Source organism: Taudactylus pleione, unplaced genomic scaffold (assembly GCF_031769625.1).
Source record: "Taudactylus pleione unplaced genomic scaffold, aTauple2 ptg000810l, whole genome shotgun sequence".
Lineage (NCBI taxonomy): Eukaryota > Metazoa > Chordata > Amphibia > Anura > Myobatrachidae > Taudactylus > Taudactylus pleione.
Genome location: NW_028285212.1, coordinates 1,332,255 through 1,349,006, shown reverse-complemented (window position 1 = coordinate 1,349,006; position 16,752 = coordinate 1,332,255). Strand labels below are relative to the sequence as shown.

At 47.3% G+C, this 16,752-nt stretch overlaps 1 protein-coding gene across 2 annotated transcripts in view; it reads right to left on the bottom strand.

Moving 5' to 3' along the window:
- TH (tyrosine hydroxylase) overlaps positions 1-16,752 on the bottom strand; it is an 85,311-nt gene that overhangs the window by 46,331 nt on the left and 22,228 nt on the right. For both annotated transcript variants that reach the window (XM_088458113.1, XM_088458114.1), the window contains exon 3: positions 2,724-2,898. In XM_088458113.1, the coding sequence (XP_088314239.1) occupies positions 2,724-2,898 (175 nt within the window). The remainder of the gene's footprint in view (positions 1-2,723; positions 2,899-16,752) is intronic.

Sequence of the window (16,752 nt, the reverse complement as noted above, 5' to 3'; positions counted from 1 at the left end):
ATCAAGGTAACAGTCTATAAAATGATAGGCAGAAGCTGATTGGTTGCTATGGGCAACTTCTCTTTTCACTGCTTGATATATTAACCCCAAAATTCTTTAGCTAACCTGATCTTTTAAAGACTCCTTAACACAGTGGTTTCCATGTAGGATGCAGTAGCACCTTGGGATGCAGTAGCACAGTGTGATAGGCAAAACCAGTGCTGGTGGCTGGCAATCATTAAATAAGTGGGTAAACAGAACACTGGTGTCACTAGGGGGGTGTGGGCCGCACTGGGTGACACCATCCGAGGGGGTGACACCAAAATAGCAGAGCTGCTTTGATATTTTGGTGCCACCCCGTTGGATGGCATCACCGTGAAGCCAGGACATGGAGAAAGGCAGGGGAAAGACTGTGGGCTACCCCAGCAGCTGCAGGAGCGCTGCAGGAGCATTGTGTGCCGAGAACGGGAGGCGGTAACGTCCCTAAGATAGGCACACACAAGGGGGCGTGGCTTCGTGGGTCACAGTTACGCTCCCTTCCGTGAAGCCACACCACCTATGGTACACAAAAGAACTCAGTGCAGCCGCACCAGCTGTCCCCCAGGTAAGTGACGCCTCTGACACAGAAGCACAACCCTGTCTAACACCATACCTCCCAACTGTCCCGCATTCAGCGGAACAGTCTAATTTTTCTGGGACTGTCCCGCTGTCCCCCCGCGGGCCGCAGTGTCCCGCGGTGGGGGGGAAGTTGGGGGAGGCATACACCGCTTCTCTGCATAGTAGAGCAGCGGGTATGCAGAGCGAGAATAGATCCTCTGCGCATGCACACAGCATCTATTCACAGCACAGGGGGGGAAGCCTGAGGGCATCCCAGCATCTCGGAGTTGCTGGGCACGCCCCTTAGTGATGCAAACGGGGGCGTGCCGTGAGGCCCTGCCCCTTTACTGTCAGGCCACGCCCCCTTTTGGGCACGTGCGCCGTCCTACTCGCGGACACGCTGGTTCGCAAGAAAATTGTCCTTATTCTGCCCACTTTACTAGGAAGTGGGCAGAATGCGGGAGAAGTGCTTACCCTTCCAGGGGTGCAGGGGGTTACCCTAAAAAATCGGGAGCCTCACGCGACTTCCGAGAGAGTAGTCATGTATGCATAGAGGTCTCATTCTGCTTAAGCAATCGCAATGGCTAATGCACGCCCATGGAACAGCGTTTACACGGTCAGACATGCCTTCATCCACCTAACCACCCCCGTTACATGACATTCACTTTGCAAATGTTCCCGATGTGCGTACGTAATCACAAAGCGATCGCAGCGCCTGCGCAGTGCGACTTACATGCATGCGCAATGGCAAATAATCACCCCATCTGCGTAAATAGCAAAGCTGCGTCCGCTGCTGAATGAGGTTCTCTGACTGATTTCCATGCTGTATTCACACATTTTTGATGCACTGAACAGGACTTTATTCATTGAACGTTGACCTCTCTTCTGTTGAGATTCATTGCATTGGGGTCTATTTACTAATCTTTGGATGGAGATAAAGTGAACAGAGATCAGGTACCAGCCAGTTAGCTCCTAACTGCCATGTCACAGGCTGTGTTTGAAAAATGACAGTTAGGAGCTTGCTGGTTGGTACTTTATCTCCGTCCACATTAGCTCTCTCCAAGGCTTTGTGAATAGGGTATACAATCGGGAAGCCGGCTGCCTTAATACCTGCAGCCGGCTTCCCAACTGTCATATCCCGGCGAGGGTGAAATGCCGGGCGTCTAGATGTAGACGCCTGACATTTCCCCGATGCCGGGAGACCGGCGCCCGGCATCCCGATCGAAGGTTTAGGCAGCAGGGAACAGGGGGTTAGGCACTTAGAGGGGGGATTAGGGTTAGGCACTTGGGGGGGAGGTTAGGGTTAGGCACCCCTAAGGAGGGTTAGGGTTAGGGGGTCAGGTTAGGTTAGTCAGTACCTACCTATCCACGATCGGGATTTCCAGCGCTGTCGGGCTTCAGCTGCTGGGAACTCTGCTTTGGTCGGCCAGGCGCTGCCGGGAATCATACCGATTCCGTGAATAGACCACGTTTTTTGTCTCTTATTGCACAGCCTCAAATTATTACTGTCTTGTTCTCAATTGCAAAGTTCAACTAAAATGTAATCTGTATTAAACAAAGTTCATCCATCTAACTTGTTTTAAATACATTGGCAGCATAGACATCCTTATGAAAGTAAAATAGGATTTAGTGGAGTTTACATATTTTTCTTCTTTTCCAAATACCACAAATTATTAATATGTCAGGACCCATAACAAAGGCCAGCCATACTATATAAGCCATACTACAGTATATATGTAGGATAGGATTACCACGTATTACCACATTTTTCACAACGTCACATGACCATGGCCACATTAAGCATTTGAGGGGCCCGGAGTACCTAAGACCCATTCAACTCCCCTTCCTGTCAACACCCCCTCCCCATGTCATCCGACTCATCTCCACTTGTCGTCTGGTCCACCCCTACTATTCGTTCAGCCTGCCCCACTCAAGACTCTACAGTGTAGCAATGTGCTCTGGCTGCCCGAGAGAAGGGGGCCCGGGGCATCGTGATCCCTCTCCCCCCCCCCTTTATCCGGCTTTGTACATGACAGAGCACAGCAGAGCAACCATACATAAATTATACCCTGTAAGGACCTGCTGTACATGGGCACGGTCCATGTCTATTGTCCCTTACAATATATCCAGCTTTGATTAGTGCATACCTTTCACCTCTTTTGTGGTCCTTACATCTTCTGACATTCTTCGAATGGAGCTCATTAATGTGCTGAGGTCTGAGCGATGAACCTCACAGCGTACAAAGTATTCCAAATCTGAGTTTGCTCCTATTCCCTTCTTCCCGAGTCGTGTCTCCAGGTGCTGGATTTTGGCTTCAAACGTCTGAGAGGTAATGATAATTACAATAAGTGTACAATATTATAGACCAACCTGAGTTGTATAAAATTTGCCTTTACAGGTAACAGCATTGCAATAGCGAAGGTATCAGAGAAACGGCTCTAATCCATCTACATTATAGACCAGAATGGAACGATTTATGGGGTTGTGGAATTCTACAGTTTGTGTTCTGTACGATTCATATTATAAATGTTAGTAATGGGGGGCATCCACTACACGATTTTAGCAGGCGATTGAACGATAACGACGTCATTATCGTTCAATCGTTTAAAAATCGTTTAAAAATCGTTTATAAATCGTGCAGTGTTTGGTCGTTTACGATCAACGATGCGCGCTCCGCTGGTCGTTTGATCGTCTCATCAGTCGACTGAACATGCAGGTCAATTTCACTTGATCTATTAAAGATAGTTTGCAAATCGTTCAGACTGAAAGATAAAATTTCAATGGAAAAATCAAGGGAAAATTGTTTAGAGATTGGACAGGGAGTAGATCGTCTAGTGGATGTGCCCCTTTACTCGCTATACTCATCATCATTTTATCATCATATCTGACTTGTGTTTATACTGGACACAGTAATGGTGGTTTATTCATTGGTTCCATGTCAGGTGCATCAGCTGGTGGGTTTTTTCATGGTGTGGGACCAATCTGTGAGTACAAATCACAGTGCTGTTTATGCAATGTACTAAGGTGCATCTTTAACACATAGGGGAAGATATATTAATCCTACTAAAGAGGACAAATGCAACCAGTGAGAATGTAGCTATCATTTTGTAGAATATACTTGATGAATGATAGCTATAATCTGATTGGTTGTTATGGATAATTTTTCCACTTGTTCCCTTTAGAAGTTTTGATACATCTCCCCATAATCATGAATAAAGAAAATAGAGGATGAGAGCACAAATGGGAAATTATGGAAACAAACAAACAACAAATAGGACTTCCCATTACAACCAATCACATTTTATTTGTCCTCTATTGTTGTTTTAAAAATTAAAGTTAATATCTGATTGGTTGCTAAGGGTAACACCACCTGTTATCCGCTGAACAAATTTGTATATACTTATGCCCTCTGCTATATATCGGTAACGTAAAAGAACAGATGTACATTAAAAGCAAAGCTGCTGTAAATGAAAGGCTGTTGTGCTACAGAACATCTGTCCTGATCAGGGTGCACTATTTTTTCTAATCATTTGTGAACATATTTTGACAACACATAAGTTCACATTCACACGTTCATCATTGCTCAATCTTATTTCCATTCCAATTTCTATTGCCTGCCTTAGGCTAGGTACAGACTACACGATGAGTGTACCTAGCGAAGGGATGACACAATGGAACGATATATCACGCTGAACGTAGGTTATGTTTATTCTAGGGGTGTGCACCGGCCACTTTTCGTGTTTTGTGTTTTGGTTTTGGATCTGGATCTTTCTTCGTGTTTTGGATCTGGATTGGTTTTGCCAAAACCACCCTTCCGTGTTTTGGGTTCTGGGTTTTGTGTTTTGGATCTGTATTTTTTTTTTAAAAAGCATAAAAACAGCTAAAATCACAGAATTTGTTGGTTTCTCTGCTCCTATGCTATTATTAACCTCAATAACCTTAATTTCCACTCATTTCCAGTCTATTCTGAACACCTCACACCTCACAATAGTGTTTTCATGTCCAAAAGGTTGCACCGAGGTAGCTGGATGACTATGCTAAGCGACACGAGTGGGCGGCACAAACACGTGACCCATCTAGGAGTGACACTGCAGTGGCAGACAGGATGGCAGTTAGAAAAACTAGGCCCCAAACTGTACATAATGCAAAGAAAAAAAAGAAGTGCAAGATGGAATTGTCCTTGGGCCCTCCCACCCACCCTTATGTTGTATAAACAGGACATGCACACTTTAACAAATCAATCATTTCAGCGCCAGGGTCTGCCACACAACTGTGGCTGAAATGATTGGTTCGTTTGGGCCCCCACAAAACAAGCTGGAAATTAATGTGTCCCTGCACAAACTGGCTCTACGGAGGCAAGATGTCATCCTCATCCTCCTCATCCACCGATTCCTCACCCTCTTCAGTGTGTACATCCTCATCCTCACAAAGTATTAACTCGTCCCCACTTGAATCCACCACCACAGGTCCCTCTGTACCTTCTGGAGGCTGGTCTCCCTGGAAGAGCTGATAATTCATTTTGATGAACATCATCTTCTCCACATTCTGTGGAAGCAACCTCCTACGCCTTTCGCTGACAAGGTTCCCGGCTGCACTAAACACTCTTTCGGAGTACACACTGGAGGGGGGGCAACTCAGGTAAAATAGAGCCAGCTTGTACAGGGGCCTCCAAATTGCCTCTTTTTCCTGCCAGTACAGGTATGGACTGTCTGACATGCCTACTTGGATGCTGTCACCGATGTAATCCTCCACCATTCTGTCAATGGTGACAGTATCATATGCAGTGACAGTAGACATGTCAGAAATTGTTGCCAGGTCCTTCAGTCCAGACCAGATGTCCAAACTTGGTCCTGCCTGCCCTGCATCACCGCCCGCGGGTTGCTTAGGATACCTAAGTTTTTTCCTGGCAGCCCCAGTTGCGGGAGAAAATGAAGAAGGAGCCGTTGACGTGTCACGTTCCGCTTCAGCTGACAGTGTGTTCACCAGCAGGTCTTTGCACCTCTGCAGGCTTGTGTCGGCCGGAAAGAGAGACACCACATAGGCTTTAAACCTAGGATCAAGCACGGTGGCCAAAATGTAGTGGTCTGATTTCAACAGATTGACCACCCTGGAATCCTGGCAAAGCGAATGAAGGGCTTCATCCACAAGTCCCACATGCCGAGCGGAATCGCTCCGTCTTAGCTCCTCCTTCACTTTCTCCAGCTGCTTCTGCAAAAGCCTGATGAGGGGAATGACCTGACTCAAGCTGGCTGTGTCTGAACTGACTTCACGTGTGGCAAGTTCGAAGGGCTGGAGAACCTTGCACAACACGGAAATCATTCTCCACTGCGCTTGAGTCAGGTGCATACCCCCTCCTTTGCCTATGTCATAGGTGGATGTATAGGCTTGTATGGCCTTTTGCTGCTCCTCCATCCTCTGAAGCATATAGAGGGTTGAGTTCCACCGCGTCACAACCTCTTGCTTCAGGTGATGGCGGGGCAGGTTCAAGAGTGTTTGCTGGCGCTCCAGTCTTCGGCACGCAGTCGCTGAATGGCGAAAGTGGCCAGAAATTTTTCGGGCCACCCAAAGCGTCTCCTGCACGCCCCTGTCGCTTTTCAGAAAATTCTGCACCACCAAGTTTATTGTGTGAGCAAAACATGGGACGTGCTGGAATTTGCCCAGATGTAATGCCCGCACAATATTGGTGGCGTTGTCAGATATCACAAATCCCCAGGAGAGTCTAAGTGGGGTAAGCCACTGGGCGATGATTTCCCTCAGTTTCTCTAAGAGGTTGTCGGCGGTGTGCCTCTTACTGAAACCGGTGATACACAGCGTAGCCTGCCTTGTAACGAGCTGGCGTTTCTGAGATGCTGCTACTGGTGACGCTGCTGCTGTTGCTGCGTAAGGTGATACATCTACCCAGTGGGCTGTCACAGTCATATAGTCCTTAGTCTGCCCTGTTCCACTTGTCCACATGTCCGTGGTTAAGTGGACATTGTGTACAACGGCATTTTTCAGGACACTGAGGACACTTTTTCTGACGTTTCTGTACAGTCGCGGTATCGCCTGCCTAGTGAAGTGGAATCTAGACGGGATTTGGAACCGGGGACACACTACCTCCATCAATTGTCTAAATCCCACTGCACTAATGGCGGATACCGGACGCACGTCTAACACCAACATAGCAGTCAAGGCCTCAGTTATACGTTTTGCTTCAGGATGACTGCTGTCGTACTTCATCCTCCTCGCTAAGGACTGTTGGAGGGTCAATTGTTTAGTAAAAGTAGTGGTGTTCCTACTTCCTCTCTGGGATGATGAACGACTCCCAGCAGCAGCAACAGCAGCAGCGGCAGCAGTAGGCGTAGCAATGCAGGATCCTCCAGAGGAATCCCGGATAGGAGAGTCAGTCATGCCAGTGACATGGCCTGCAGGACTACTTCCGATCCTGACTAAGGAGGAAATTGACGAGGAGGGAGTTGATGGTGTGGTTTGCAGGCGCTTGGATACAACAGGACAACGGGATTTAGGTGTCCCTGGACTGCTTACGGTCTTAGCCAAAGTTTCTGAACTTGACAGTAACTTTTTATGAACGCGCTGCAGGTGCCGTATAAGGGAGGATGTTCCTAGGTGGTTGACGTCCCTACCCCTACTTATTTCACCTTTACATATGGTACATATGGCAAGACAGTTGTTGTCCGGATTTGGATAGAAATATTGCCAGACCAAAGAGGTGGAATGTTTGGTCTTCTGCCCAGGCATGACCGTGATGGGCTTTTTCATCCCACGGACAACAACTGTCTCCCCCGGAGCCTGATTTAAACAAACCACATCACCATCAGAATCCTCCTCGCCAACTTCCTCCTCAGCGCCAGCTACACCAGTATCCTCATCCTGTTGTACTTCAACAGTGACATCTTCAATTTGCATATCAGCAAGTGGACTGTGGGTGCTCCTTTCAGCACTTGCAGGGGGCGTGCAAATGGTGGAAAGAGCCACCTCTTCCCGTCCAGTGCTGGGAAGGTCAGGCATCGCAACCACCACCACACTTGGACTCTCCTTGGGGATTTGTGATATCTTCTTAGAAAGCACAGTTCTTCGCTGTGCTTTTGCCAGCTTAACTCTTTTGATTTTTTTAGTGGGAGGAGGGCTTCCATCGTCATGTGAAGCTGAACCACTAGTCATGAACATACTAGGGATCGACCTTAGCCGTTCCTTGCCACTCCGTGTCGTAAATGGCATATTGGCAAGTTTACGTTTCTCTTCAGCTGATTTAAATGTCTTTTTCAAGGTCATTTTCCTGAACTTTGCCATTTGGGATTGTATGTGCCCTCTACTATGACATTGGGCATCGGCCTTGGCAGACGACGTTGATGGCATGTTATCGTCTATGTCATGACTAGTGGCAGCAGCTTCAGCACTAGGAGGAAGTGGTTCTTGATCTTTCTCTATTTTATTTTTATCGGAGAAAGTTTGGTCCTCCATTTATGTTATATCGATTTGATATATACGTGCGGCTAAACACAGAAAATAATTTTTTTTTTGGTTTGGACTGGAGTGTACTTTGTGGGTTACAGCACCCTTTAACGGTCAAGCCAGCCGGCCCTTTACTTATGACACAGGCGCACTCTTGGCACTACTTTGTTGATGCACGTGCGGCTACTGCGCACACAATTCACAAACACAGAAAATAATTTTTTTTTGGTTTGGACTGGAGTGTACTTTCGGGGGTTACAGCACCCTTAACGGTCAAGCCAGCCGGCCCTTTACTTATGACACAGGCGCACGCTTGGCACTACTTTGTTGATGCACGTGCGGCTACTGCGCACACAATTCACAAACACAGAAAATAATTTTTTTTTGGTTTGGACTGGAGTGTACTTTCGGGGGTTACAGCACCCTTAACGGTCAAGCCAGCCGGCCCTTTACTTATGACACAGGCGCACGCTTGGCACTACTTTGTTGATGCACGTGCGGCTACTGCGCACACAATTCACAAACACAGAAAATAATTTTTTTTTGGTTTGGACTGGAGTGTACTTTCGGGGGTTACAGCACCCTTTAACGGTCAAGCCAGCCGGCCCTTTACTTATGACACAGGCGCACGCTTGGCACTACTTTGTTGATGCACGTGCGGCTACTGCGCACACAATTCACAAACACAGAAAATAATTTTTTTTTGGTTTGGACTGGAGTGTACTTTCGGGGGTTACAGCACCCTTTAACGGTCAAGCCAGCCGGCCCTTTACTTATGACACGGGCGCACGCTTGGCACTACTTTGTTGATGCACGTGCGGCTACTGCGCACACAATTCACAAACACAGAAAATAATTTTTTTTTGGTTTGGACTGGAGTGTACTTTCGGGGGTTACAGCACCCTTTAACGGTCAAGCCAGCCGGCCCTTTACTTATGACACAGGCGCACGCTTGGCACTACTTTGTTGATGCACGTGCGGCTACTGCGCACACAATTCACAAACACAGAAAATAATTTTTTTTGGGTTTGGACTGGAGTGTACTTTCGGGGGTTACAGCACCCTTTAACGGTCAAGCCAGCCGGCCCTTTACTTATGACACAGGCGCACGCTTGGCACTACTTTGTTGATGCACGTGCGGCTACTGCGCACACAATTCACAAACACAGAAAATAATTTTTTTTTGGTTTGGACTGGAGTGTACTTTCGGGGGTTACAGCACCCTTTAACGGTCAAGCCAGCCGGCCCTTTACTTATGACACAGGCGCACGCTTGGCACTACTTTGTTGATGCACGTGCGGCTACTGCGCACACAATTCACAAACACAGAAAATATATTATTTTTTTAGCACTTGGGGGGAGCACCCCTGATGGACAGAGCACCCCCTGGACAACACTACAGCACTCCTTTAGGACTGGGACACTGCACAGGACTTTGGAGTGGACACAGCCCCTATGGAGAACTGACTGCACAACACAGTCCAGCCAGCCCCTATGGACTTTGAAGTAGTGGACACAGCCCCTATTAACAACAGCAGCACAACACAGCCAGCCCCTATGGACTTTGAAGTAGTGGACAACAGCAGCACTACACTACACTACACTACACAGCCCTAACTCCCACCCTCCCTCTTCACTGTCCACAGCCGAGTGAGAAAATGGCGCCGACGCGGGTACCTTATATAGGATCCAAAACCCGCGAGACTCGGAAGGCGGGATGATGACGTTTTGCCTCGATTTCAGATCCGAGTCAGGCGGGAAAAGTCGAGCCTGACTCGGATCGGACTCGGATCGGGGGGGCTCGGGGGGGTTCGGATTTCAGAAATCCGAACCCGCTCACCCCTAGTTTATTCTAGCATAAACTATACATTATTAATATTTATCAACATTTATTGCATATATTACAACATTACCAGGTAAAAAATGGACAGATTAAAGATGACACACATAGGTCAAATGGGGTAGTGAGAGGTAGTAATGTTCTGTGACAGAAGAGATATTTTTCTACCTCTACAAAGTTTCTGCCTAAGGCGAGATACTCATCTACCTCCATAGCAAGAATAGGCCACTTCAAATCCCGACCCTGGAAGCTCAACTCTTCAGAATCCCGACTCCGGCTGGTAAGTAGACTAACCCTCCCCTCTCCCCCTCTAACCCTCCCTTGATGGTGCCTAACTCTAAAACTCCCCGCGTGGTGTCTAACCCTAAGTGCCAAAACCTAACCCCCTCTTCCCGCACCCTAAACTTCACCCTCCCGTGGGGATGCCTAACCCTAACCCCCGCCCCCCGGTGGTGCCTAACCCTAGCCCCCACTCTCCCCCTCCTAACCCTAACCCTCCCTAGTGGGTGGCTAAACCTAGCCCCCCCGCCCCTCCCCTGGGTCTAACACTTACCTGGCTCCGGTGTCTTATGATCGGGATGCTGGCTGTAGGGATTCCGACGTCGGTATCCTGATTATAAGGGGGTTGGCGGCATCTGCATTTTGCCCGGCAGTCGGTATATTGACGGCCATCTCGTCCGCCGGAATGCACACTACATCCCCTAGTATAACCTATTTCTGTCTGTATATACCCCCTTCCTACACACACACACTTATATACACATTGGCAAACGCACCTCATGGACACCACAAAATGCGTCTGAACACTTAAAAATAAATTCTAGTCTCTGATCATGGGAGTTGCCTCCACAAAATTAAAAGTGCACCTAGGTGGGGCAGAAAAATGTAAAGCTGCACACTGTTCATAAAATTTTTGAACCCTCTACCACTTTAGCATTACTGTTTTCAACAAATTACTGTATTGGGAGGTCCCAGCTCCCCAGGGATCCCTGGCCTGGGCTGACTAGCGGTCAGGGGTGATGCTGCGGCTTGGGGGCCCGGTGAGAAGGCTTCCCTGGCTGTGGTATCACCCCCCCTCCCCGCTAGAAAGAGTCCGATGCTAGATCTGGTAAATACAAAGGGACACTATGCATTTTTTCCCCCTGTATTTCCAGAACCAGGGCCGGCTCAGTGCCCAGTGCTGGTTGCGCTGCATACGGGGGACCCCTACGTCATTTGCCCCCCATATTTTTGCAACCAGGATTGGTTCTGAAAAGCCTGGTGCTGGTTGTGCTTCATACGGGGGACCCCTACTTTGTTTGTCCCCTGTATTTAGCACAACCAGTACTGGGTCTCCAAAGCCCGGTGCTGGTTGTTTTTTGGGGGTCGGGCCACGCCATTTTTTTTTTTAAACACAGAAGCAGGTATCACGGATCTTACAGATCCGAGCCTGCATTCTGTATGCTGCTACCTTCCCCAGGTCCTAACGCCTGCCCCACCACCAACCGCACTGCCGCCCGCACCACCACCGCTAAGGCCCGCTACCATCCCGGGGTCTTGGCCGCAGCTAACGCCCGCTACCCCCCTGCGCCTTTCACCCGGGCCTACTGCAGCTAATGCCAGCTTCCTTTCGCCGAGCCCACCACCGCTAAAACCCGCAAACGACGGCCATCTTGGTGCACTCAAGTGAAGCCACAGTGAATACACCTGCTAGAGGTTTCTACTGCGGCTCCGCAACAAGTTGAAAAGTCCTATCTATTCAATGGCGCATTCTTGAGGTAATAGTTTAAAAACTGTAACTTTCTAGTTTACCTGAACCCCAAAAGCACGTACCCTGGCACAATAGCTACCTAATAAAACAAACCCAAAGTATAAATTCGCCCCCTACGCTGAGTTATGCCTTCCCAAAAAAAACCATAGACTACAGCAGAAAAGTGGTCCTAATTGAGAATGTCAGAAAAATATGACAGTTGGAACTTTAGATTACTCCCAAGTCCTAATTTTTTAGGTGTATGCCCTGAAATTTGGCAACACCGAGCGACAATTCTACCCTCCCGTACCAAATTTCAGCTTGGTACCTCCAATAGCTTTTGAGGTGTAGTCCCTTAAACACCATGCCCCCCCCCCCCCCCCCCCTCTGGAATTCTCTATGGGAGAATTGCAGTTCTTTACACACAGTCTTAATATAAGGGCACGACTGTGCCGTTATAATATATATATATAAACAAGGATTTATATACACACACACCCCCAGTATATACACCAGGCTCTTCTGGGAGGAGGCAGCCAGCTCGGCACAGCAGCGGGGGCGTGACACGATTTTGAGGGTGGGGGACATGACTGCGTCATCGCAGCCCTGCCCCCACTACACAATGCCGAGATTACTGGCATTGTGTAGCCGGGGGCGGAGCCACAATGACACGACTCTTGTCATCAGCTACCCCCGCATCTGCCACTTATGCAAGGTGAATCAGACGCCGGCAGGGGTGCAGAGAAGTGCGGACGAGTGGCGCCAGCCGGGAGACTTGTCCACTCTTCCAGGGGCCAAGAGTGACACATGATTTTTGTAAGGTTCCCGCCCATTTCGGGATAATAGACAAGTATGATATACACAGAATCATACACATTTGCAGCAGACTCAGGAGTCATTTTATTATAAGCAAAGCACTACATGAGGAAAGAGTTAACCTGGCTGGTTAAATTGTGTGGTGCTTGAGGCTGTGCTATCCTGCTCCTATTGCCCTATTTGTGTGGCAGGTATCTGCACATCAATGCATTACCACTAATGTGACAGCACTGATCACATTACCAGAGCAGGGACAGCAGCAGATAGCTGGCACATATGCAGGGAAATTACATTACTGCTGTCTGCTTCCCAGGCCCAGCTAGAGGGCACATCACAGAGCATCTCACAGGCAGCACAGAACATCGCTCACTGCAAGTATCACATCTCATACTCAGTGCAAAGTACTTCCCACACCAGCATGTGTCATAGCCAGTAAATAGTAAACTGGGCCGCAGAGAGGACAATTTATTACATTCAGGTGGAAAATGAAGTGTATCGCACCTACAGAGGAATCTACAGTATATATTATTGCCCATTGCTTATATATCGCCTAAAAGCAATCTGCATGTATTCTAACACTTTGCAGTAACATTTTACTCTAATACACAACAATATTTACTATTTAGTAATGAGATTTTAAAACCTCAAGAACTTCCTTATTTAAAAAATGAATATGTTTTCTCCAGTCATGAAAAATGCTGTTTACATTATGGTTACATTTAAAGGAGGTCTTTTTTTTATTAAAGCTATAACTATGGTAAAACGGCTGTTTCCATATAGTTTAAGTGTCACTGCAACTTAAGAAATGCCTAATGAAGGGGATATCATAAATATCTCCTGCATTAGGCAATGTAATTCTGCAGGCTGCAGTCCCCATTATCCCATACTTGCCAACTCTCCCTGATTGTCAGGGAGACTCCCTGAAATAGTAGCAATCTCCCTAGGGCAGTGATGGCGAATCTTTTAGAGACCGAGTACCCAAACTGCAACCTAAAACCCACTTATTTATAGCATAGTTGCCGACATTCAGCTCCCTCCTTCCGGGAGGGAGCTGAATGCCTGCATTGTGTGGGGGGCGTGGCCGGGCTATGATGCCGTTTTGGGGGCGGGGCTGGGGGCGTGACCGCATGATCGCGTCATCGTGGCCCCGCCCCCTCTTCACCACGCCGGAAAAAAGACATTGTGAAGCAGGGGGCGGAGCCACGATTTCGCGATTCAGCGCGAATCGCGTCATCGGGCCCCCCGCCACCGGGGGTTTTTACTATTAGTCTGGGGGGGTAGGCGGCAGCCGGGAGGCTTGCCTGCCTTTCCGGGGGGTCGGGAGCGGCACCCGATATTCGGGAGGCTCCCGACCAAATCGGGAGGGTAGGCAAGCCTGATTTATAGTAAAGTGCCAAAACGGCCAGTCCTCGTTCCAAAAATGACGGCGAACAAAATGAGTAGGGTTCCCTTGAAATTTAGGAACCAGCACCTGGCTGCAGGGCAAGTGCTGGTTTTAAATATAGGGGGGGGATACGTGGGGGTCCCCCTATATTTAAAACCAGCACCGGACCCAAACCGACCGGGATGTAATGCCACAGCCAGGAGACCCTATTACCGGGTCTCCATGGCCAAAGCATTCGCACCCCAAGCCGGTCAGGCTAAGCCGGGGATCTCAGGGGAGGTGGGTACCCCCCATAAAAGGGGTCCCCCCTCTCCCGAAACTCCAGGCTTGGTCTGAAGCCTTGGGCTCTTCCCCGCACACCTGTGCTGCGGGTAATAAAGTGTAAAATAGTAGAAAACTATTGTATTTTACAGTGGAACTACGGGTGCCAGCATGCCTGCCCTTTGGCACTTGTGGAACTAGTGACACGCCTCTCACATGTCCAATTTACCGACGCACTTATAGGTGTTGCTTTCACAATTACTATGAAATACTTATTCAAAAAGTAGGGAAGTATGTATTATACTCAATGGGGATTGTAGTCGGCGAAATTTGCTCAGCTTCAAAAAGGTTAGACTTTTGGGGCTTTGCCTCAATAGCTAACATCATCTTCAGATGCATTAGCGCACATGGGCCCTGAGTGTGGGGGAGGGGGGCACAGCAGACTCTGCATCCATTGAGTATATCTTGTGGACACTGCGGAGCAAATCACCAGGAAAATGGCACCAGTATAGTGCTAGAGTATTCATTGCGCACATCAGTGCAAGAGGGTGGTGCACTGAAATTGCACAGGGCCTCCTCAAATAAAATGTTCCTAACAAAGCACAAAGCACATGGGTTTGCACTGGCAGAAATCTAGGTAGCATGTGCAGAGAAAAATAGTTTACAGAGGCAAGTACAGGCGCTGGGTGGAGTGAGGCTGTTTCTTGCAAATTATGAAGTAGGTGAACTGATTTGCATAGATTTACAGAAACAAGATTTCCTTTTGCAGAGATTATTATTACTATGGGATAGAGGAATGGAAAGGGGCTCACTGTAGTGGTGATTCTTACTATGTAGAGGGGCTACACTCTGCAAATTACTTGAATTTTGTTCTCAGAATTGTCCGTCTTTGATCTATGTCATAAAAATCTTCACACACGAAATTGTTACATGTAATAAAGACATTCCAGATGTCCCCTTACTCTACACAGGTATAAGCAAAGCAAAGACTTGTGTGTGCTGTGGTTTGTGGGTCTGCAAAGATGTAGCACAGATGGTGGGCAGCACAGATGGTGTAATGGTTAGCATTACTGCCTCACAGCACCGAGGTTGTGAGTTCAATTCCAACTACGGGCCTAACTGTTGGAGTTTGTATATTCTCTCTAACTGTTGGAGTTTGTATATTCTCTCTGTGCTTGCAAGGGTTTACTCCTTGTAATTTTTTTTTTTCCCCACCCTAGAGTGTATGTGTGTTAGCATGTGGTAGGGAACATAGATTTCTTCTCTAACTTAGGGATGGGAAAAAGGGGGAGTCATTAACATTGGTACCAATGTGTTGAAATGAAGGTATAAATATTCCACATTAGCAAGGTATATATATATATATATATATATATATATATATATACAGATACCGATATCAAAAATATGTAATGCTTGTGAAGGTGCACCCATGAGAGTAAAGACAAATGTAGAAAAAGAAAGAAAGTACTCTCTTTTTTGGGGGCACAAGATTCTACCTATAATAATAAAACTTAACTTTTACTAATTTTCCATAAAACAATCACAGGAAGCGAAATACTTGAAGTTATGCATACAATCAGGGCCCCAATCAGGGTGGGATTGGCGGGCCTCCTGTCCCAGGCTCGGAAGGAGAGGGGGCCTGGGTGGCAGTGGCGAGGAAGAGCATCGGCGTTGCGGCATTTGATCTATGGAGCCGGCCACGGGCCAATCACAGCTCACGGAACAGTAGCCAATCAGAAGCGACTGCTCCTGATTGGCTGCCGTTCCGCGAGCTGTGATTATTATTAGTCACGACCTATATAAATAAATAATATAATCGGAGGTACCAATACCTAAATTCAAGATAGACCACCCCTAATTTGTACTGATGTAACTAAAGCTAAGGTGATGATTTTGTCAGTATAATATGTATAATATGTGTAATATGCTTCATAAAAGCGAAAATATCCCTGCATGTATTAAACAAACACAATCCAACCACAAATAAATAGCAACTCATTAAATTATACAATCCATCAAACTGTATGCATTCCACCACTCAAAGACGTATTGACATAGACATGTAACAGGTGATATGCTAAAGGCTGCAGTGCATTCAGAGGAAGGAAAACAAAGAAATAATTAGATCATAAATCCGGACAGTATTAAGCTGGGTACACACTGACAGACAAATTAGCCGATCAATTGATTGGCCAATATATCTGGCGCCCAACAGTCAGTGTGTACCAGTGATATGTCTGTGAATGACGTCGTTCACAGACCTATCACGTCGGTTGTGCAGCACAGCCGATGGCAGATATATCGGCCAGCGGGATCCACGGCTGCCTGAAAGATGATGGTCGTTCAGTGTATATGAACGACCATCATCTACAGATACAGTCAGGTGCATAAATATTGGGACATTGACAGAATTTTAATATATTGGCCTCTATTCACCACCACAATGGCTTTGAAATGAAACAAACAAGATGTGCTTTAACTGCAGACTTTCAGATTTAATTTGAGGGTAATTACATCCAAATCAGGGGAACGGTGTAGGAATTACAACGGTTTCTATATGTGCCTCCCACTTTTTAAGGGGCCAAAAGTAATGGGACAAACTAAACAATCCTAAATCTAACTTTCACATTTTAATACTTTGTTGCAAATCCTTTGCAGGCAATTAAAGCCTGAAGTCTGGAATGCATAGAC